Source organism: Falco rusticolus, chromosome 7 (assembly GCF_015220075.1).
Source record: "Falco rusticolus isolate bFalRus1 chromosome 7, bFalRus1.pri, whole genome shotgun sequence".
Taxonomy (NCBI): Eukaryota; Metazoa; Chordata; class Aves; order Falconiformes; family Falconidae; genus Falco; species Falco rusticolus.
In genome coordinates this window covers 54,862,964-54,887,389 of record NC_051193.1, presented here as the reverse complement: position 1 = coordinate 54,887,389, position 24,426 = coordinate 54,862,964, and the positions used below count along the sequence as shown (strand labels likewise).

Here is a 24,426-nt window from a genome sequence, read left to right as displayed (position 1 = left end):
TGTACAGTCTTTGCATACTTAGTTTACTCATGCATACTCAGTAACCAGCAAATATGAATTAGCTTGTAAGTACACTTAATTTAATAATGAGTACGCTTTTACATCTTTTTTAAAAAAAAACAAACAAACCTGATTTATTGGTGTTTCTTTGTCTTTAGAAAGCACAGTCAAGAAATTGCTGCTCCTTCTACTACAGTAAGTAAATATGTTGAGATGTTTAGTTCTTACTTTAAGTAGATTGAGTTGTGGTAACATGTTTATTAGAAACTGATCTGTTGAAAGAAGTCTTTTTAATCATTTGCTATAACACTGTATAAATAACAATGCCCACAGTTGTATGACTTGAGATATAAACCTCACTCTCTTAAACCACTTGTCTGTGGTGTTTTTTTTTATTTCTAAGCATTTTAGATTACTTACTAATAGAATATGAATTAATATTATTAAAGTTTGATATATAGGAGGCTTTTTAAACACCATTTGAGTATTATTTAATAAAATAATTTAGATTTCTATTACTAATATGTTCTTTTCCTCTTTTCAGTATTTTTATTCATTACGGATATTTGCTGGCCAGGACCCATCCTCTGTCTGGGTTGGCTGGGTAACACCAGACTATCATTTTTACAGTGAGAATTTTGACCTAAATAAAAACTGTACAGTGACAGTTACTTTAGGTGATGAGAGAGGCAGGGTTCATGAAAGGTATGGATTTATTTATCACTTATTAAAGATTATATTTTAATGCCATTTTCAAAAGTGAATTATTTGCAAGCTAGATGATACTGTGTGTTCTGTGCTTATTTATGTATGAATGTATTTCACATAGACTTGTTAAAGTGAGTATATTTATCATTAATGTTCTGTTTGAAAGAATGTTTTTGATGCTTCTTTTTTTTAACATCCTTATTTGGTCACTGTGGGTGAATCTTATTTGTTTTAATATGTCTTACATAAGCACATGGGAGCATGTGAATTTCTTTCATAATTAGAAAAAAAGGGGAAAAGATAAAGGTACACTTAGTTTGATCCCTTACTCATGATGTTTACATTATTTTAAAAAAGGAGTGTTGTTAATAGAAAACAAAACTAATAGCAGCACGAGCACCTTTGTGGATCTCTAACTATTACTGCATTTAAAAGTATATCTTCACTGAATACTTAGACAACTTCAGTGTGACCTGTTTTGTTTTGTTCTTGCTGTTCTTTCAGTGTGAAGCGCAGCAACTGCTATATGGTTTGGGGAGGAGATGTAATTGCTAATTCCCAGAGATCAGGTCGCAGTAATGTTGATTTAGAAATTGGATGCTTTGTTGACCTGGCTACTGGAATGTTGTCATTCACAGCCAATGGAAAAGAGCTTGGCACTTGTTATCAGGTATTATCAGATTTTCAGGAAGCTTTATAGTAAGCTGGTCATTTTGATGAAAATTTTAAAATTGTTTTTTCTGGTTCAGAAATCTAAGTGAACACTATTCATGTGACAATAACATGTTTCCCCATATTATTCTGTTTTATCCTTCTTTCCCTCTCTTTCTCTTATGTAAGGCTACGTTTTCCCAAACTCTTAGTTTTTTTTTCAAATGTTGAGGAAGGACTATTGGTAGATATGTTCAGAAAAAATATTTTTTTACCTCCTAATTCTCATGGTTCAGAATCTTGATTTATAACATTATTCTTTTAAATATTTTTTGTCAACTAATTCTGATATATGATACCGGGAAAATAATTATTTAAATTAGAATGAAGTCAAAATTAGACTTCAGATATAGTGATTTTTGGAATGGATTGAGAAAATAAATCTAGTATATTATTACCAGGGTTTATGCCTTCTGCAGGTAGCTATGATTTGGAGATCTTGTGATTTGATAAGTTTCAAACCCCAAAATTCAAATATGCGTTAATATGTAAACCAAAATAAATGGTGTGGCTCCTAAATGCAATTAATGTTCTCAGAACCTGGAGTCATTACACAAATGGATCAGTAGTTGACAGAAGTTTTCAGCACCAGATTGATGACATTTGCTCTTAGTTAGATCAGTTGTCCATGGGAGAGCATCCACTGTGGAAGAGATTCTCCATTCTTAGGAACCATACATCACTTTATTTTGTGTCAACAAAAAAACCCGCAGATTTGTAATACAGATAAAACTTAGATGTTATTCAACTAAATTTCATGAAACTTTGTGTACTGACTCCATTGGAAATGAATGCAGCAGAGTTGCACGCAGCCTGTGAAATGGGGGTGGGAGATGATCTGGCAGGTGTGATTTTGGTATATTTTATGAGTGGTCAGACTTCCGTATTATGCTGAGAGGTTATTAAATGTCAACCACCTGGGGAAAGAACACAGGAGATGAAAGTGCTTAAGCCCCATGCTTTGCTGTTTTTTAGCTAGATACAAATTAATATGACAGCTTCTGAACAAAACCATGGAAGCTTGTTGGGTTGGTTTTTTTTCCACAGAACAACCTTTATCTGTTTTTCTAATTTTGCAAAGAAATCTAGGAAAATATAGATGTAGAAGATGCCTGTTATTGCTTTTAGTGTAAAACACACTTTCAGGTTTTTCCTCTTATGACTTGCAATTAATGTAACTGCATCCTTTGTAGTAAATTTAAAATTTAAAATAATCTCAGAAAATACAATTATTTCTCTTCTGTTGCTTGTCTTTTCGACGGAAAAAATACCTGGATTTGCTTTTGGAATTGTTTTTCAGTAAACCTGTTAGAACCTGGTCTGTTGAAAAATGAGAACACCCAGCGCTTGCTGTAAGATACAGTGGTATATTCCAACAGGAGTGTTATATGTGAGGGTGAAATATTTCTCAACTTTTGTTTATTTCAAGTAATTTCTTTTCTCTATTTTTTAAAGTAGTGCAAATAGTTTTATGTAGTTTTCATTTTCATTTCTTGAATATTTTTACCATAAAATAAAGTCTTTAAAATATTATAATACATCTTAGACCTCTTACCCAAAGTGCAGCAAATGATTGATATTTGTCCGGTCTAGAGGCTACAGGATAATTACTCTAATCTTGTAACTATTTTCACTTTTCAGTTTTCTTAACTGAAGTAGAGGGACAATATTTGTATGCTGTTTTCATTCTAAATGGCCTACAGGTCAACATATCAAAGAGAAGAAATGAATTTTGCTGTAGTTCTTAATCTAACTATTGAATGTAATGGTGATATTTAGAAAAAAACCACTTTCTATATTAGCAACATAAACAAAAGATAGTGTATACATATATATTTGAGATTATGCCATTAATTTTCAGGCCAATCTTAAATATTGGTTTACAAAGTGTTTTATTTTATTCTGAGTTAGTAATGGTTTTCTGACCTTCAAGCAAGATTAGAATTTACAAATTCAGTTACTTTTACTAGGAAATGTCTATCTTTGGTTGGAGACTAAGAGTTATATTGTCTTGGTCAGTTACTTCCAGGATTTAATGAAATAAAAGACACATTTTATGGGTAGTGTCTTTCAGTCCAGGATACCTTTTGTTTCTGGATTTGGGGTTGTGTTTTTTTTTTTCTTATAAAAAAGATTAAAATGTACACTCCTGGCCCTGCATTATTTTGTCTATCCCAATAGTTATAGTTCTGAAAAAACTTTATTTTGTATACAGATTTTTTTGTATATGGTATTATTTTACATTTTGTTTAAGTTATGTTGTGTTTTGGAGCTGTTTTCTCATCTAAAAGAATATAAATTTTTAATTTCTTTTTTGTGACTGTTCATTGTTTTGCAATTTTTGATAATATGCTATCCTCAAAGTTAGGAGTTATACTCCACAACAGCATAAACATTGTAATTGTACTTAGTGTGTATAATATATAGGCATAATACACAAAGTACATAATAATGTGATTAAAATATTTAATTGAACTCCTAAAACCTTGAATTGATTGCATAGACTGTACCTTTTGTCAGCTACCCTGGAGCACTGAAATCCTTCAAATAATATACTGTCCTATAAGTATGTTTTAACTTTTTTTTTTTTTTTTCATGGCAGTAGGGGCGAGTGATCTTGTAGAGAATTCTTCAGAATAAACTAGTGTTACCTGACGTGTACTTTGAGTGCAGCTATAATGGGGAAATAAGGATAATGTAGCTGTCGAAGAAATCCCAAACCCAACCAGACACTTTAAAATTGCAGCACTGTCATTTAGTGATTCACTGTAATTTTGTAAGACTGGAGACAAATGCTGAGCCTGGAAATAAAGAGATCTTTGAGATCTTTAAAAAAATACATTCTTCTTGGAATATGAATCAGAAATTTACTCAATACAGAAATTTACCTTAATAGGAAATAAAGATTTGCCCTATCCAGATCAAATGCACTTTCACCCTCTTATTATCCCCTCTGGTTACCTCTTTCTTAGAAATATTTTTTGAGCTTTTTTGGTAGTGAATTATTTTGCCCAGCATAAAGTGTGAAAAAACTCTAAAAGATTTGTGGTGGTCTAAAAAGCTGTATTCTACCTTTGGTCTGTGTTGTAGATGCTTTTCCTAGAACAAGAGCATACTTATGTAGCTGCAAAGTGGCTGGATTTTTAAGGAGCTGCTCTAGAATGAGGTGTTGGGTTTGGATATGTGTAAGAAGGATCAGCACATAGTGTTACCAAAATTCTTGTTATGGGTGTTGAGAGCACATAAGGCAGCAGACATACCTGCCTGAAAGTTAGGTTGACCTATAAAGATAACTCAGCAAATGATTTACTGTGTTAGAGGTAAACTACAGGTAGTCAACACTTTAATACAATGACTGCAGCCATTTGATGTGTATATGAAGTGTAAGGTATATAGTATTTATTTTATATCATGTCATGTTCTGGCAGGAGATCCTTGTTGCTTTGTTAATTTTTAATTTTTTTAATCTTATTTCTCTTCTAGGTTGAACCAAACACAAAGCTTTTTCCAGCAACTTTTGTACAGCCTACGAGCACTAACTTGGTTCAGTTTGAACTTGGTAAATTAAAGGTACAATACAATTTTCTACAATGGTGCTCTTTTAAATCTGTTTATTTCCATGGAAATTCCTGCTCAGTTGAATTTGTTTAGGAAGACTGAATTAATGGCATGACTTCTTATTTGATTTCTACATACATTTCTGTAAATGTAAATATTAAATGAAGTTAATTGTTCAACAAATCTGAACTGCATTTGTCAAAACAAACTGAAGTTATTTGGGGAGAACACCTTTAAAGTTGGGGGAGTTTTAATGGATTTTGTTTATTGCAATAACATATATTTCTGTGAGTTCTTTGCTATCAGTTAGTTATACTTCCTTTTGGTATTATAAGTTTATTCATAATTAGATGTTAGAAAAATAATTTGACTATGCCTATTTGTTTCAGAATACCATGCCTTTATCAGCAGCAATTTTTAAAAGTGAAGAAAGAAATCCTGTTCCTCAGTGTCCCCCTCGCCTTGATGTGCAAACAATTACACCTGTGTTATGGAGCAGGATGCCAAACAGCTTTCTAAAAGTAGAAACTGAGCGTGTCAGTGAACGTCATGGCTGGATTGTGCAGTGTTTGGAACCTTTGCAGATGATGGCACTTCATATCCCAGAAGAAAATAGGTACATTTGGGAGGAACTATAGTGACTTGGTGTGGACAAAATGTCTATTGGAAAGCTGCTATCTGGGTATTGGATAAACCTGCCTTGGAGAATATTTGCACTAGAGTTGTTTAGAATCTCTGATCTTATCTGCTATATCATATTCATTAAATTTAAGTAGGTGCAAGAGGCTGAATAATTTTAATGCCATGTGATGACATTTCCATACATAGAGAAAAAATGATTTTATTTAAATTACAAAATAATATCTCTTAAATCTCTAGATCTTTAAACATAGAGATTTTTCAGCTTCCAGAAAACCAATATAAAGAACATGCAAGTACTATTTTGCTGATTTTTTTTCTGTAATAAAAACATGTAATCAGTTCCTATTTCATCTGCTCTGAATTTACATGAATTAAGTTTTTATGTTCTTATTGACTTTCTTAGATTTTCTTTGGGTTTTATCTTCAGAATGAGGATAATAAAGATGTATCTAAATACAAAATAATGTAACCAGTGACAAAGCAAACTGTAAGCAAAAGCATAGCAGAAAGATAAATTAACTGCTGTACTTTTATCAGTTATTTTGCAGCTTCTTTTAATAATTCAGTAAGCATTTTTATTTCTTGTTAATAAAGCTGAATTCAAGAAAAGAGTAAAAAATACTGTCTTTTGTGGAAAAAATGAAATGGAGATCCTCAACTATAAAGGCACTGTTCAGTGACAGTATTACTGCAGAGTTTCAGCATTCCAAATATATTTCTTTTAAAAACAAGCTCTACTTTACTATAGCTTGCAAAGAACCTTCTCTATATTACAATTTTCCTTTTTTTTTTTTTTTTTTCTTTTTTTTTTCCCCTATGGAGGAGTACTTGTAAATAATCTCATCAAATTATTGCCACCGTTTACTGTGGTTTAATGATGCACATGTTAAGATTAGTCAGTACCAATCTTAATATTAATGGTTTAAAATGGAGCTGACCAAAATCTGCAGAGATTATAAAACTTTTCTTTTACAAAATAATTATTAATGAAATTGACTGGTGTTCTGTTTCTTTATTTCATGACAGATGCGTTGATATTTTGGAACTATGTGAACAAGAAGATTTGATGAAGTTTCACTACCACACTTTAAAACTCTATAGCTCAGTTAGTGCTCTAGGTAACACTAGAGTTGCCTATGCGCTTTGTAGCCATGTGGACATATCTCAGCTATTTTTTACTATAGATAATCAATACTTACCTGGACTCCTGCGTTCTGGATTCTATGACTTGCTCATTAGTATTCATTTGGAGCATGCCAAGCAAGCCAAACTCATGATGAACAATGAATTTATCATTCCAGTTACAGATGAAACTCGAACTATTAAATTATATCCTGATGAAACAAAGAAGCACGGTTTACCTGGAGTAGGGCTTAGCACTTGTCTGAAACCAGGCTTTAATTTTTCTACTCCATGCTTTATTGCGACCAGTGAAGAACGTCAGACATCCAGCCCAGAGATACCCCTTGATACACTTAAATCCAAGGCCATAAGTATGCTAACAGAGGCAGTACAGTGTAGTGGTAGTCATATACGAGATCCTGTTGGAGGACAGGTTGCATTCCAGTTTGTTCCTGTTCTTAAACTGATAGCAACATTACTCATAATGGGGGTTTTTGATGATGATGATGTGAAGCAGGTGTTACTCCTCATTGATCCTAGTGTGTTTGGAGATCACAAGGAAGAAACAGAAGAGAGGACAGAGAAGGAAGAAGTTACGCAAGTTGAAGAAAAAGCTGTAGAAGCTGGGGAGAAAGCAATAAAAGAAACAAAAGCACCTGCAAAGGGCTTATTGCAGACAAGATTACCAGAATCTGTTAAACTTCAGGTGACCATTTAATATGAATGTATTACATATGTTCTGCTATTGATGAAAGGAAGGTAGTGCTTTTTGTCTGTTCCGTAGTTTGTAAAATTTGAAATGCTGAAGACCTTTATTCCAATTCACCCTATAACCTCACATTAATAACCAAATCTGATGATGATGCAATTCTTTCTACATGTTTATTGACGCTCAAAATAGATATGCAAATACCTACCTATTTCATAGGAGGGAAGGTTGGACCAGGTGATCTTTAAAGGACCCTTCTAATCCAAACTGTTCTATGATTCTGTGATTTCTACATGTTTTGAGTTCATGGAGTGAAAGACTGTGAATGCAATATAATATTATCAATCAGATAATAAAATTTATAGATTTGTCAACTTTACAGTGTTAAAAGAAAATATGGGGGGGGGGAAAAAGCCTCTCATTTTTACAGTCTGTTTCAGTCTATAGTGTCCACTGCAGTTCTTCCCCGGTCAGTCTGTTAAACTGTTGAACTTGTCTGTTTTTCTATCCTAGATGTGTCATTTACTCAATTACTTCTGTGACTGTGAGCTACAACATAGAGTGGAAGCAATTGTATCATTTGCGGACCGTTATGTATCAAAATTACAATATAATCAGAAATATAGGTACAATGAACTCATGCAAGCCTTGAACATGTCTGCTGCTTTGACTGCCAAGAAGACAAAAGAATTTCGGTCTCCTCCTCAAGAACAGGTAATATTAAACAAATAGTTGAATCTAAAGGTAAAAAAAGTCTTTGTGATGATAGAGTTCTGACTTCTAAACTACCATTGGAACTGCTAGAGAAGCAAAGTTGAATTTGAAATAAAATTTATTAAGATGCCACAAAATATTGAATGTCAGAATCCTTATACCTTTACTCCAGAATTCAAGCTCTAAACCAGTTGACTTAGGACTTCTCAACAGTGTAGAAAAATTGAACATTACTGCCCAATACTGAGGAGCCGAGATTCATCCAGTACTGCAAGATGATGATAATTTGACAATTTTACTTGCCAGCAGTTAGCATGAAGTTATTGTTTTGCTGAAATCTATATGGTGGAAATAGTCTTTTATACCTCCAGGTAACAGCTTTGTTGCGTGTAACTGTATTTTGATGTTAATTGTAAAGGTTACAAAGTACCACCGCTTTGTTATTTCCTTTAAGCTGTATTAGAAATCTATGTTTTATGTCAATTTGATTATAAAGAGGTAAAGTATGGCTATATATTAGAATATGTATTTGGCTATCTGAGCTTTTTAACTCTGTTTTATTCCCTTTAAAGATTAATATGTTGCTGAATTTTCAACTTGGAGAGGATTGTCCCTGTCCAGAGGAGATTCGGGATGAGTTATATGAATTTCATGATGATCTTCTAATTCACTGTGGTGAGTGGCAAGGTTTTGTTACGTTTTTTGCTTGTCTTTTTGACACTTTAAGTGAAAAAAGAACAAATGAGTTAAAAAAAAATAGGATGAGGTTTTTTTGTTAGATGTATTACTGTTTACGTGGTGACTTTTCTGACAAACTGATGCATTTACAAACATATGGGAAACCTGTGCATGGTTTTAGTTTTTCATTGTTATATATCTACTAAATTAATACCGGGTAGTATTCTATTTGTATAGCAATTTTAGAATTAATGGGGAAAATAAAAATTATCCAGACAAGCAGGCTGAATTACCTTAAAAGATTTATATAGACATGTGTATGTGTACAAGAAGATAAAAGATATTGAAAGAGCATTATTGCTGTGAAGTTGAGAACGAGAAAATTTAATAAAAAACACTGTATGAGGGCTGCTGCTACTACTGCTTTAGCTTAGTTTCCTGGTGTATACACAGCTGTGATGGTCAATCATTATAAAACACTATTACACTGCAGATTACAGCTTGAATTGCCCCAGTCATTGAATTTTAATTTCCTTAGGGTATCCTCAAGGGTGAGCTATGTCAGATAGCCTGTGCAATTTGTGTGGGCTAAGAAATCACATTTTATGTATGATGCCAAAATTATTTTGTTAGACTATTAAGATATTAATCTAATCAAGAGAAAAATGGAATTTTTAGTCCATTTATAATGATACTTACATTTATAGGCTGAGTCATCTAGTTATTACTGCTCATTCTTAATAACTATGCAGTTAAAACTAGTATACAAAGCATTTTCTTATCTACCTACTTGGTAGATATACTGGTAGTTACTCTTCCAGTGCATTTCTTGGTCCTATGGTTGATGGCATCCATCTTGTCCAAGATGAAGGAGACTGAGTCATTACAGTGAATTGGCAGACCTCGAGTTCATCCCCAGGAAAAGCATGGTAATCTTAATAGTTTCTGCCTCCTTCTGTTTGCTTGAGGTCACTTTTAAATATTAACTAATACAGCCTGCTAGTTCTTTCTTCACTGATTATCCCTAAACCCAGTTTTACCCAGTTCATGCAATTGGATTCTTTTAGTGACCTGTAATTAACAGTTTGTGATTTCTGTTGATAGCTGTGATGCCTCCCATACCATTCTGTGCAGATATCGTTAGGGCTTCTGCTATCATCTTGTGCTGCTGTTTCTGAGTATCCTATTAGAATTTCCAGCAACCATCAAGCTGTGATTTTGTGATAAGCCAATTACCATTTTTCAAGTACCTCAGCGTTAGCCTCAGCCAAAGATGAGTAAGCGGGTACCTAGGTTGTGTTTCATCAGCTTATTGCTGAGGATATTGTATAAGATGGTTTTAGTTCTTAAAATCAAGATTTGTATCTGTAAGGTTACCTATATCATAGGTGGAAATTTACTTGGTTTAACCTAATTAGGTTTTGACAACCCTGTGTTGATCGTTATTCATCCTTGCTTCTAAGTGCTTACCAAAACCTATTTCTTTCATTCCAGCATTTTTCTTTAGGGGTTAAAGTGAGTACTTAATACCCTTGTAGCTGCTACTCTTTCTCCCCATCTTTATTAAGGTAGATACTGTCATCTCCATTATTCAGTCACTTAGTGCTTTATTTGACCTCTGGTTTTCAAAGATAATGCCTATTTGGCATTAGACAGTTCTCTGAGACTCCAGGATGAAGATTATGGAAGACTCCCAACTTAGAAATATCTTAACTCTGCAATATATTTATTTTACCCTGACATCTTGTTGCTGGTATTCACTTAGCTTATTTCTTGATCACTCTACATCTTTTCATGAGGTGAAACCCTAGTGATTGTGGGGTGTTTTTTTTCTTTATAGGGGTACACTTTTATTATTGTTTACTGCAATATACATGTGTATGTTGAATGAAAGAGAGACTGAAGACAGAGAAAGCACAGTCTCATGATTAAAATAGTTTAATGATCCTCTGGATTCTAAACAAAACCATATTCATTGCCTTTTACAGATTTATCATCATAGGTGGTCGCTGTGGTTCTCATGGTTCTCATTATCTGTGTCCTGACTTAGTCCTGAAGATCAGTACTAAGCAATCACAGCTGCTGATAAAATGAATAGGAATTGTGCTTGGAATATTTAATCAGCTTTTTAATACTAAGTATACTTTTCAGTCTAAGTGGAAAAATATGTATGCAATCAAGTAATTAAAGGCTGCTTCATAATGAATATACACAAATAGTCTGAATTAAAGTTACTCAGGCAGTCTTAATCCTAGCATGTCCTAACTCTGAGTGGTTAATTTTTTCAGCAAAATAATAGTCCTCTATCATAATTTTTGTGTGTAATTTCTTGGTTATAAACAAAACAAACAAATTTACAACAGATTTTATTGCATAATATCAAATTGACGCTTATCTGGGTTGGAACCATCTGTTCCAGTGCACAGACCTCTGCCACTTGAATTAAGTGGTTAGCCAGTAGCACGAGATGGTCGGCTTCCAAATAGATTGCAGTTCTAAGAGGATGCAAAATGAATGAAGAATTATATGGAGCAGTGAGTGAGACCCCATCTGGAGCAGTCACAGACTCCATCTCCTCCGGTCCAACAGTCTTGCCTCATTATTCCAGTGCATTTCTTCTTGTCTGCCCATTTCTACTTCCAAGAGTTCTCCCAGTGTCTGTCTCTTGCTTCCAGGGCTTAGCTTTTTTTTCAACGCCAGAGTTTCTTGCATTCTTTATCAGCCTTGTCTACTCTCTCTTTCCTCTCCTTATTGGCTGTGCTTCCTGTTCTTACTGTTTCCAGACTGACTGTAGCCTTCCTTCATTCATTTTGCTTTTTTTTTAATTTGCCCTGCCAGTCTCATTTACCCTATCCTTAAATTCCATACATAGTCTCCAATTTCAATTTCTAGTTCTTTCATTCTTTCCCGCCACCTCTGAATGTCCTTCTTAGTCACTCCTAGTCATAACTTTAACTCCTTGCCCTTGGTAGCTGGCAGTGGCAAAGTTTCTCCAACCTAATACCACGTTTCAGATTTCCGTTCCTTTCTTTAGTTTCTTTTTTTAATACCAGTTTTAACCTCTGCAGATTATCCTATTTCCTCTGCTGCAGCTTGTATCTCTTCAGTATTCTATCTGGAAATCTTTTCCTTTTCCCAATTTCACTTTGACCAGCAGCCAAACAGCAAAAGCTTACATTTCAGTTCAGCACAATTAGCTCTGGTCTGAAGGGAACCTGCTTAGATGTTCTGTGCTTCTGCACATAACACATGTGGTATGTGATCATCACTAAGAGGTGTGATAGATTTTTAAATGCTTTGAATGGTTGTGAAGCAATGCAGTGAACTGAACTGTATTAAACTATCTTGTAAAATGACATCCCATCTCATCGTACACATTTTCTTGAAAAACATCTATTACTGGTGTAATCTCTGGACATCTGCCTTATTACAGATTTAAATTCAGTTAATATATTTGTTTATGAGTGCTATATACCTTGACTGAAAAATTGTGTTATACTGTGACATACAGCCATATGTTTCCTTCTTTAGCTTACATTCTGCAATATGAAATAAAGGCTCACATATTTAAACGGATATGACGCTGAGTCAAAATTAATTGCCATAGTAGAATCTTCCAAGAATACCACCTCTTTGGTCATAATACTGAAAAATGTTACTATAAATATGGATATAAGGAGTATGTGTACTGAAATAAACTTAATTTGATGGGTGTTACTGTAGCTAACTTATTAACGCTACTGGCCTTACTACCTTGCTTTTCCTGTATGAAATTTGATGGTTTAAAAAAAAGTCCTGTAGGTATTTTGGTATTGTTTAAATACTGAAAGAGTTAATTTTCAAAAGTTGAGTTTTGTTTCTAACCAGTTTTATTATTTGCTAAGGTATTCCACTAGAAGAGGAGGAAGAGGAAGAGGAAGATTCCTCCTTGACTGGAAAACTCCGTTCATTAATGTACAAAATCAAAGGTCCACCAAAAACTGCAAAAGTAGAACCTAAGGAGGAAGAAGAGAAATCTCCTAGTAAGTTTTCTTTCCACATAAATACTTCTGTGATGCAAGTGCTAAAAGTGTATGCAGTCAACAAGAGTATATTTTCTAATAAAACTTTATAGTGGACTTAAGGAGGAGGCTACCTGTTTAAGTTCCTTCTGCCTCTTAGAACAGTTATCCTACATACTAAACAACTTACATGCATTGTTAAACAAGAAGTTAAAATGGGTGGAAGTTTTGAATCCAGATCATTAATTTTGAGGTTGAAAATTTGCATAATATTTACAAAGAAATGTAAAAAGTTAATTATGGCACCATAATCTAGACTCAAGAATTCCAAACTTGAGAAGTTTCCATGTATATGGCTTGATGTTTTTTAAAATGCAAAAATGTCTTTACAGATTAGCTTCATTTTTGTTGGCTGCATGAGAAGCTGTATGCATCTCAGTACTAAGATATATGTGACAAAATGGTTTTACAGTTCTTTTTTGTATAAGAAGGGATGGCTTTCACTTCTTTCACTTGATGATGGTGAATATATACATTCGTTAAAAACTAATAACTTGTTCTGATTTATCTCAAGTATCACATACAGGCACATTTCATACATATTTTCACGTATCATACACATATCCACACCATACTCACTCTTACCATACCCTTTCTGAATTTAAGAATTTCTGAATTCAACATATTTGACTAATTAAACAGAAGAAACATCTTTATTATCTTAATTACAAGTGCAAATGCTGCATTTATAAATGCTTAAGTTAACAGAACTTTCCAGAATTTAATATTGCTGGTTTTTATCCTGCTCTTTGCTTCTATAGATCTTTAATTGTCTCTAAAACCATAGGGCAGAGAATAATTCCGCCTAGATATCATGAGTTTGCCTGGAAAGTTTTCTCTATATTTATAAATCTCATTGCCCTTTACAGTGAGATTTGATGTTGCTTAAACATACATGAAAAGAGCAGACACCATAGGAGAATATTATAGTGAAAGAAGACTGGGATATCCCTGTGTGTTTGCTGAGTAATAGTAAGCTATTAACATTTCGTAAAAATATAAATATTGGACTCAAAACACTTGAAAAGTCTGCATATATGTTTTGAAACTAATAAGGTAGGAGAGACAATTTAAGCCACAGACCTAGAAACAATATGTATGGGAGAATATATATTACATCACTGAAAACAGTCCTTCCGCCTAGAACAGCTGAATAAGCACACAGAGAACTGAGAGTAACTGTTGAAACAATACAATAATTTACTTAATGTTAATTAGCGTAATGGTATTTAAGAGTAAGCCACTGTTTTCAGATCTGTAATGCCCTGTGGCAAGTGATTCATAGAACCACAGTATGGCTGAGGCTGGAAGGGACCTTTGGAGGTCATGTGGTCCAACCCTGCTGCTCAAGCAAAGCAACTTAGAAAAGGTTGCCCAGGACCACGTCGAGATGGCTTGTGAATATCTCCAAATATGAAGGCTCCACAACCTCCTTGGTCAATGTGTGCCAGTGCTCAGTCACTCTCAAAGTAAAAGTTTCTCCTTCTGCTCAGATGGACCCTCCTGTGTTTCAGTGTGTGCCCATTGCCTCTTGTCCCATCACTGGGCTCTGAAAAGAGCCTCTGTTTCCTTTACATCCTTCCCTCAGGTATTTATATACATTGGCAAGGTGCCCCTGAGCCTTCTCTTCACTCAGCCAAACAGTCCAGGCTCTTTCTTGGCTAATGCTGAGCAGGTAGGCTGATGAGCTTTCTTAAAAAGGCCTGATATTACATGTTGCAAAGCACTGTGGAGGTTTGTTGGGCTTGATTCATAGGATATATGTATCAGCTGACAACATATATAGCCATGTTGTATATTGCATTTAGAGAAAGCTGTGCAAAGCTTGACAGATGTTAATCAATGGAAATTTTACCTAAATTACAGTTAGTTCTTGTAAGAAACATAAATGTAGTTGAATCAAGGTTTTTCCACGTAGAGGAATGATGGATAAACACAGCACTGTAATTCATAGTTTTTGTAATACAAAAAGATGGGAAGTTTGTCTTTTCTGTAGAAGAGTGAATTAAAATAACATTTATTGTTATTTATACGCAAATGCCATATACTTGCTGTATTTCATATCTGTCATCTTGTTACCACGCCTAATGTCATAAATCAGGAAGAAAAGGAGACTAAGAATTTGTTTCAGCAAGTTTTCTTCACATTCTAACAACCAGATTCAGAAGCATTATCTAGCAAGTATTTGAATACTTACAGCGTATATGTTTTGTTATATACCTTTATACAGAGAAATAAGAGTGGGGGTTTTTTTGTTGGTTAGGTTTTTTTTTACTGCATACAATCAATTTTAACTTGTGATTACTGCCAGAACTTATGAATAAGTGCTATACTGTATGTGAACCATTTTTGGTTCTTTGAAACGCTGGATTTTCAGAGAAAGCAAGCATGTTCATAGCTACAGAGATGCTATGTATAGCCGCTTGTCATTTCTTATAATGCTTTGAAGAATATTATTTAGTTAGTTAATGAATTTAAGAAAAAAATGCACATGCATTAAGTAATTGATAATTGCACAGAGTCATTTTAGCAATGGAAAGCTGAAAATAGACTATTGCATGTATTATTGGTGTCTCAAAGATACACTACTTATAATTAAAGGAAGGACTGAAATAACAAATGTTACAGATACCTCCCTGTGGCATTTGTTACAGAGGTTAGTTCAATGTCTTTGCTACTTGAGAGCAAAATTGAGCTTATTTGTAAATGGAAGACGGAAAGCCTACACATATCCTGAAGTTATCTCAAGTTCTGGCTGCTTCAGTCGAGTAGCAATTTGTCATTATTATTTCATCTCTGCAATATTTCATGTTGCGTTTTGCAGGTATATTGTTCTTTTGGTTCTAATTCCTCTAATAAATTATTGTAGCTGTTTCTGTTACCAGCAGGGAAAGACTAGTAGCCAAAGTGTTCACATTCCTTTTTAATACTACCTTTTCTTAGGGTATGTGTACACACAAATGTACATACATGCATGCAAACACCCCAAAACACTTGAAATCATAGATGTTTTATTCTGAGCAGTATTCCTGTACATGTAGATTCTCTTACCCTATACCCCAACACAGGAGGAGTGATCTTATTCTAAATAGGCAAGATGGGTTCTGTGCTTGCAGTTCCTCTGCCATCTGCATGACTATTTTGTTGAGCCTCTGAGCAGCAAACCTGCCTTTCACTGCCGTGTATTATCCCCAGTGAGATTAATCTATAGTGTGAATCTCGGAAATTTTGTCTTTGCTGTCATTTGTTTATGAGCTTTCAGTCCTTAGTAGTGACTGTGGATGGTGAGGAATAAGGCAGGAAAAAAGTCTTATTTCCTCCAGGTGTTCCTTTAGAAGATAAAGTTTTGCTGAGGTTTCTTGTTGCCTTTGTGAATCAAGATTGGCTTTTGCCAGCTCTGAGTTTCTATAACACCATACAAATACCACTTGCAAAATTGTACAAGTGACCTGAAGTTGGTCTTCCAACCAACAATGGTAGTAAATCCTCCTCTTCTAATTCCCGTTTGCTCAGTTTGGCAATCAGTCCTTGTGCAGACCTAGAATAGTTAATTTCATTTCCGACTTAATAATTTCATCAGGATTTGTGTGACATTAGACAGCAATGCTATTTTATAACTCAGGACACCTCTTACATGATCTGCCTGTTCTGTAAAACACCAGAGAGGGTTTATCCTGTCCTAAAAGCATCTTTGGATCTGTTAAGCTTGATACTAGGTTGTAAATACATTAAATCTTATAATAATTTAATGTGCTGCACAAAGATAGGTCTGCTGACTGGGCTTTATTCTCCAGTGACTCATCTGTCAGCATCTGCTTTCTAAAGAGAAATGGTAGTAGGACCTACTCAATATCTGGGAAGTATCATTTCTTCTTCAGGCTTCATGTGAATTCTGTTGTCATGAATCAGGAAGCATTCACTCCTAAAGCCTCAGGGCACATGGTATCTGGCCCTTGGAACAGAGCAGGTTATTTATTTCATGTACTGGAGTTTTTGGTCACAAGAAATGCAGGTTGGACAAGTGATTCTAGAAATTTCAGATAATCTCTTCAGGTTTGGGCTTCCCCTTGGAGTGATGCATAGTACTAATATGTATATGAACTCATTCAAATGACAATGAAAAAATATATAATATTTACATTATATTAAATTATATTTATTATATTATATTCTTGAATGTAGCTGGAGACTGTGAGGTATGTAGTCCATATGTGCAATTCTCTTGTACGCCCCAGGAAATTTGGAATTCAGAGAGTGAAACAAATGGGTGCCTGAGGTACCCCCATCCTCTTGTATGCATGAAGATGGGTTGTGGTTAGCATGGTGTGTACATGTTGCCAAGGCTAAAAGTCTCTGGCCTTGAGCATCTGGTTATACATACTCAGCGTTTGAATATTCATAGGAAGGAACTAGTGTCTATAAAAAAGTCTTCCTTTCCTCTAAGCATGCATTCATATCTACTCACAAATGGACTTTTATGTTAGGAGAGGAATGCCAGAAATTTAAACTAGTGTTAATAATGAATTAGTAAAATTTGTTTTTAAAACAAGCTATAACTCAGAGAATAAACACATTGAGGCAATAAATTAATGTTAGTTATGATAATGTGACTTTTTTAACTGTCAAGTCATAATTTATATAAGGCATATATATGGGGTAGTCATCATACAGTCTTGAAAGATTGTTAAGGCACTGCAATTTCTTGTTAAAACTTAAAAATTGGAAAAACATTAGCAACTATTTTAGCTGGTTATCAATGTCACCATGCCCAATATTCACGTTGCTCCCAGCTTCTGTTACAGGTTAAATGTACTGGCCTGCCCATCACCTCTCTCCACATGCCAGAGGCTTGTGGTGTGATAAAAGTAGTAGTACCCTTACACGCAAGAAATGGCAAAGAAAGACTTTTTATTTAAGCTAGTGAGTGATATGTATACTCTTTAGTTTTTCTGCAGGTAGAAATGAAAGGAGATCAATGATTTTGTGCATGCATTTTGGGAATAGAAACTATGTCTGTCAGGCTCACTTAACTAGGGCTTTTCAGGTGCTTCTGACTTAGGGGAGATATCTGCTATTATAATATAAATCTTTCATGTAGAACCATATATTTGGAAGGTATATACTTGATTGTTGGTCCTAGAACAGAAATCAGGAAGTAGAATTTACTGGCTTGAACAAATACCCTAATTCAGTTCCCATGTTTAAACAATAAACCATGGGTCTTTCAAAGTGAACTTAGTGTGTATATATGAGAATGTTTATGTGAAAAGGTTAAGTCTCTGTTGGATAATAACCACTACATGTTCAAGGGGAAAAAAAAAAAAAAAAAAGATGTGATTGTAAAGTTAAGTTGAAAAATCTTTGCTTGTGTCCTTTGAGACTTTGTTCCTTAGAGTGCTACTTATACTGAAACCACAGAATGTAACTTAGTAGTTGTTACTTACAATAGACTTCACGCTGGCTGTGGGCTCCATTTCTTTTGTTGCTTGTTTTTTTAATTTTGGTTACAGAATGTTTGGTTGCAGTACAGTACATTTGTTACTTATTAGCAGTCAAAAAGAATAGCAGATTTTTCTGTCTATTGTTGAGATCATGCTGGAGTCATCACATTTGATTGTTTCTCATCTGTTATCTTTTGGGTGAGTTGCAAGGAGATCTTTTTTTTCTCAGGTGAAACAAACACAGGAGCTTCTCAGTTTCAGTACAGGGCAAAAGAGGTAGAAAGGATTAGAGGGAAGGAAACAGCAGATCCCTGTGACAAGATATCTGAATACAAAAAGAGACTCTAAGCAGACTGCTAAACCTAAATTAAGACGTACAGGTGTAAGAGCAGCCTAGAAGGAATTATTCTCTTATTTCCTATTTTTTTGAACTCTAATGCCTCTTAAAGTTTATTAATAAAGTGGTTGTCAAATTTCGCAAGTGTTTTTGGCTTTCCTCTTTGCAGGAGTTCAGTTAGAAGTCCTCAGAGTGTACTGCTGTGCTTAGATGTAGGCGAGTATGTGTAAGCGGCTGAGAGTGGCAACTTGAGAAGCCTTTAGCGTTAAGTAGTAGAAACCAGACTGCAAAGTTCTGTATTTAAAAAAAAAATTCAGATAAGAAATTAATACTGAGCATAAGCTTTATATGCTCGGAGGTAGAAACACTAAGCAGCCCCTAAAGTTTTGGAATATTATGGGTAAGACAGGTGTAATGATTCAGATCCATCCATCCCAATACCTTGTTTCAAACAGTGACCACAAATGGTTATCTAGGGACAAGTAAGAATGAAACAATCAGATATGATACTTACCACTTTAATACTGTCCCAGTCTCCATTTATCTTCAGCTCTGGAGATTTCCTGACTCTGAAGAGGTTTATCTTTGTCTATCCCCATTGTACCTTTCTGGCAGATACTTGTGTAGTCTCCATTTGAGCAAATGTGAACTTTTAGCGTCTGCTACATTTTTGGCAGGGAGTTTCAGGATTCTGTCATCCATTACATGAAGACACACCTTTCTTTTTGGCTTAGCTCCTGCCTTGTGAATGTGCTTCATTTGAAGGCCTCGTCTTGTGTGGGATGAAAAGGTGTGACTGAACTGTGGATTAACATAATGGCATAATGTATTCTGCTTTAAACATTGCTTTCTTAATATCATGGCTTTTGATTTGATCTTTTTGACTGTCAGTGGATTTTAGTTGATACTGATAATTGAGCTAGTTTTATAAGATAAGGGACCTCTCCCTCTTAGAGATATTCAAAAACCATCTAGAACACAGTCCTAGACAACTGGCTGAAGGTGGCCCTGCTTGACCATGGGCATTGGACCATATGACCTCCAGAGGTCCCTTCTAAACTCAACTATTCTGTGATTCTGTGATTTTCTTGGATCTATCTGCCAGATCTTATCTTTGTTAACATCTCATTGTTATATTTATAAATGAAGACTGTATTTTCCTACCCTATTTTATTTATAGTTACTTTTTTTAACATGAATTTCATCACCATTTTATTACCCAGTTCTGTCCATTTAAGTTCTAATTATTTTTGTTTTTTTTTCAGTTACACCCATTCATAACTTTCTATCATCAAACTTGTTTGCACCTGTTTATCCCCTTTTCAGGTCTTTTAGGGAAGGAAGATTCTTAACATCACAGAACACAGCATGGATATATGCAGAACTTCACCTCTGTTTCTCCCTCTTTGTGACCACTACCATTTAGTTCTGCCCTCCATTTCTTATCTTCTGACCAAAAATTCATTCATGCAAGAACATGGCTAATTGATTTCCCAAGGCTATTTGCCATACTACCTAAAAGTAATTACATATAGCAATATGATACTTAAAAGTTTATCAGAAGAAAAAAAATCAAAACCTTCAAAGGTATTAAAACCTAAGAAACACTAACACTTTTTATGGAGAAACATTTTCAAAACTCCAGAGAGAAGCTCTAAAATACACAAGACCATTTTGATGCACTTACACATAGAAAACTCTGCACAGGCAATTCAATATCAGGGAAAATATTTGGTTTTCACTTCTTTATTTTATGAGAATGTGTTTCTTGTGCAATATTATGTTTGTACTAAAACTTGTAATACGTTTTCAGTTCCATGTATAAATATCTGACAGTTAAATGTATAAAATTGCCCTCATAATTTAGTAAGTTCAAATAATATTTTGTAGCCAACATGGAAAATACTATTTGGAGTGAATCATATGGTATTTTCCCTCATTGAACCAAAAAAAATAATTCAAAAATATGACATTATTTTGAAAGTAATAGTCCTTTCAATCCAACAAAAAATATTTATTTCTGGCAGTGCTAAGGAAATGAGGAACTAGATTTGTAGAGCAAAAAGACAAAAATTTGTCACAGTCTGTCCTTTAGATTTGTAAGGGCAGCCATCACTTGAGATATCAAAGACCTAATGTCATTTCACAGGAGGAAACCTTAACTCCTTCTGGAGTTTACCACTTCAGGTTGCTCTTTAGCCTATGTTTATCCCTTTCACCCCTATCAGAAAGCCAGAGTAAGTAATTGTGTTCTTTAATATGATAATTGAGTTTCTGACGTAAGAAGTGTGTTATATTTTTGGAACCAGAAATCAGTGACACTTGATGAGTTGGAAGGTTATAGGAAATTATTAGTTATTCTAGGAAAGAAGAGTTTAGTGCAAGAATCAAAGAAAAGGAGAGTGCCTTGTTGCACTGAAAGAAGAAATTGTAAAAAGTTATATGGTGTTTTGGAACTAAGCTTATTTATGTTTTCAGTTATAACATGCCTCTAAGAATAGGGCTGTCTTAATGAAATACAGAATCTGCCCCACAGAAAAGAACCTGTTTATTGAACAAAATCTGAGTATTAATGATGGTTTTCTTTAAATACATCAAGTAAACTGTAAGGGAGGAGAGTTAGCAAGTGAAAGGATAGTGTAGACACAAAAATAAATAGATATACACTAGCTATAAACACTTTTGTTCTGGAAATTGGGAGGGGGCAGTTCTTAAAATTGGAAGAACTTTGGGAAAGTCAGGAGGTGACATTGCTGGAAATAGAGAAAAGAAACTTGTAGTATTGTTTTAAGACAGAAGGTGATTATTCATGTTCTACTTGTTATCAACCAACAACGTTTGTTGGAACAACGACTGGAATATGTGTTTAGTTTTCAGGTGAATTTCCTAAACTCTGAGCTCAGAAAAATTGTTTTCAGGGTCATTGAATGTGAAACGTGTACAACAGAACTGCTTCAAGCAATATGCACTGTGTAGTTCCAAACAGTATTATTTTTTTAGAAAATGTATTTCCAAGTGACAATGACTTTCCCCAAACAGATGGGAAATACAGAGTAAATTCTATTCTAACTCAGTTTGCATATCCTACTCCTTAGTGAGTTTTCATCATCATATGTTTCTGAGATGTTTCTAAGTAGATCATCACTTTGAAGACAGTGTAGGTCCTTTATCTGAACAACAATATAGCTAAATATTCTTCAAGTGAATAAGCAGCAAAAGTGGCTCAAGCCATCCTGGGTAGGTCCTGAATTGGGTATTTGATTTAAAAAGGTGGCTATCTCATCCCCCTTTCTGGCAGTTTTGTAAGTTTAGAACATACTTCATCCTTGTGCCCCCCACAACAAAATTGATTGGCAAGCTGAGCACACATTCATGAATATTTCTGCTGTAATTTGAACTCATACTTGCCAGTCAATAAACTGTTTACTGAAATTTTAATTACCAATTTCTGCATTCAAAACCTAGGCTGATGATCATCAAAATATGATGTTTCTTTGGCATTATAAAATTAGATTTCAGTCATTCCTAATGAAAAGGTGTTTTTGCTGCACTTAGTGCTATTTTATAATCTTGATCTAGAAATTACGGATAAATCAAAAGTTTAAATATAACATCTAACTTAAAAGTCATGATCAACTAAGTTTTCATTGCTGATATTGACTTGAACACTAAGTAGGTGTTTCTTATCTTGAAAGACCTAAAAATTATTTTTCCAGTTGAAAAATCTTTTTAACTCTGCTTGTGTTCTTTTGCCTCATTGTCCACTGTTATCTAATATTCTACTTTTATACATATTTTTGACATATTTTTTTTTTGTTGTAATAGCTAGTAACTTCTTCTGTATTTTATCTTTTAGCTACACTGAAAGAACTTATATCCCAGACTATGGTGCGCTGGTCCCAGGAAGATCAGATTCAAGATCCAGAATTAGTTCGGATTATGTACACCCTCCTTCGTAGGCAATATGACAGCATTGGTGAGCTACTGCAAGCCCTGAGGAAAGCATACACTATTAGTGCTGCCTCTGTCAAAGACACCATTAATCTGCTTGCAGCACTGGGCCAGATTCGCTCACTTCTTAGTGTCAGGATGGGAAAAGAGGAGGAATTGCTAATGATTAATGGATTAGGGTATGTAATTCACATAATTTTATTTTTAAGTTTGTATAGAGCTTTTTTGTTATATTATTAAATCTTTTCATTTTAGATCCTCAATGAAAATTACTACTGTACTAAAATGCAGATATGTTTTAGAAATTTTGATTTGCCTAGATATTTCCCAGATGGCTCCAATTCATCTCTAGCAGTATCAAATGTGTCAAAGTTTCTGGGAACTAAAGTATTTTCTTATCTAAAGAAAATTGACTCCTTTTGCTATAGTTAAGCCTAATGCTTAAAGCTTCATCAAAGTACATGTTTTGGCAGCTCTGGAGAAAACAAGTAAATTAAATCTTTATTGGTGTCAATACCACATCTTTCCCAAACTCAAAGCTCACATTATATTTCATGCATGAGTAAATAAACTTGCTGGTGTCTTTTCAATTGGAAAGTTTGTGCAAGCAGTTAAGATTGCAGTTAAGCTAAGAACCAGCAAAGTGTTGTGCTCTGAAAATTTTCAGATTGGTTAGTAATTATTATGTCATCATCAGTGCCAGCTTAAAGTATTTGAACATGGAAGACTGATTATTTTATCCTTAATTACATTAGAATTATAAGAAATCGTCTTCATGTAATGCCTACTGATGTGAGAATATTTTTTTCTGTCTTTGCTATGAAATTACCACTGTTAAGCAGCAGTATTATGGTACATGCCTGCATGTCTGTTGCACCTCCTGGGTGAATAATTGCTGGATTAGGCTATTTAATGTTGGAAGGGAAAAAAAAATCACAGAAAATTAATTACTTCAATTAAAATCATGTATTTAAAAAGAGAGAAAATGATAGTATGATTACCTAAAAACTGTATTTATTTGTCCTTCGTCAAGAACATTGAACAGTTTCTCTCTTCTACAATAGTTGCAAGGAACTTCCATTACTCTATTTCTTTTTAAAAATTGTATTGCTTTTGTAAAAATTGCAAAGACTAATCTCTTTGGTTGAACTGAGCAAGTCATGTAACAATTCATTAGTATGCAACGGTATTACCTTTGTCCCTGATGCTGTTTGTAAAGTTGCTGAGAATTCTAGGAGGGATAAAGAGTAAGTTTTGTCTAAACTTGGCATGCGTGTAGGCCCTTCCCAGAGGTGCTGTATTATGAGTCATTCCATTCCCAGTTTTCTTTATTTCTTTAAAGCATGCATGATGTCTATTATTTGCCATTTGTTTTTAACAGGCTGACCTAAAATGTTAGAAATCCTTGGATTCAAGTTGAAACACATAAATTGTGTTCTGGATTATGAAACCAATACAGGAAATTCTAGAACATGTTGAGAGGATGGTGGGCAGAGTGAAAATGTTAAAATATTCATGTTTAAGGGGATTGCATGCCATTTTACATCTTCTGACAGATGGTCTTGATTTTGGAAATATTGATGAAACACATTTAACAGCTAACCTAGAATATTAAGTCTATTTACTGTCTTCTACTTTGTGAACTGAGAAAATTAATTAAGAGGCGTTACTGCAGGGGCAATATTAGATTTAGATTTGATCACCGTTCTCTACTTAAAACATAACAGAATATATCCTTTCTCACTTAGATCACCACGGAATATATTTTTTCTTTAAACAGAACAGATGGTAAGA

General features: G+C 34.3%; 1 protein-coding gene across 1 annotated transcript in view; it reads left to right on the top strand.

The window, feature by feature from the left end:
- RYR3 (ryanodine receptor 3) overlaps nt 1–24,426 on the top strand; it is a 233,982-nt gene that overhangs the window by 106,488 nt on the left and 103,068 nt on the right. Inside the window, exons 31-40 of the mRNA XM_037394911.1 lie at nt 159–195; nt 545–705; nt 1,213–1,378; nt 4,903–4,989; nt 5,367–5,593; nt 6,646–7,447; nt 7,964–8,164; nt 8,737–8,839; nt 12,727–12,864; nt 22,538–22,811. Of these exons, the coding sequence (XP_037250808.1) occupies nt 159–195; nt 545–705; nt 1,213–1,378; nt 4,903–4,989; nt 5,367–5,593; nt 6,646–7,447; nt 7,964–8,164; nt 8,737–8,839; nt 12,727–12,864; nt 22,538–22,811 (2,196 nt within the window). The remainder of the gene's footprint in view (nt 1–158; nt 196–544; nt 706–1,212; nt 1,379–4,902; nt 4,990–5,366; nt 5,594–6,645; nt 7,448–7,963; nt 8,165–8,736; nt 8,840–12,726; nt 12,865–22,537; nt 22,812–24,426) is intronic.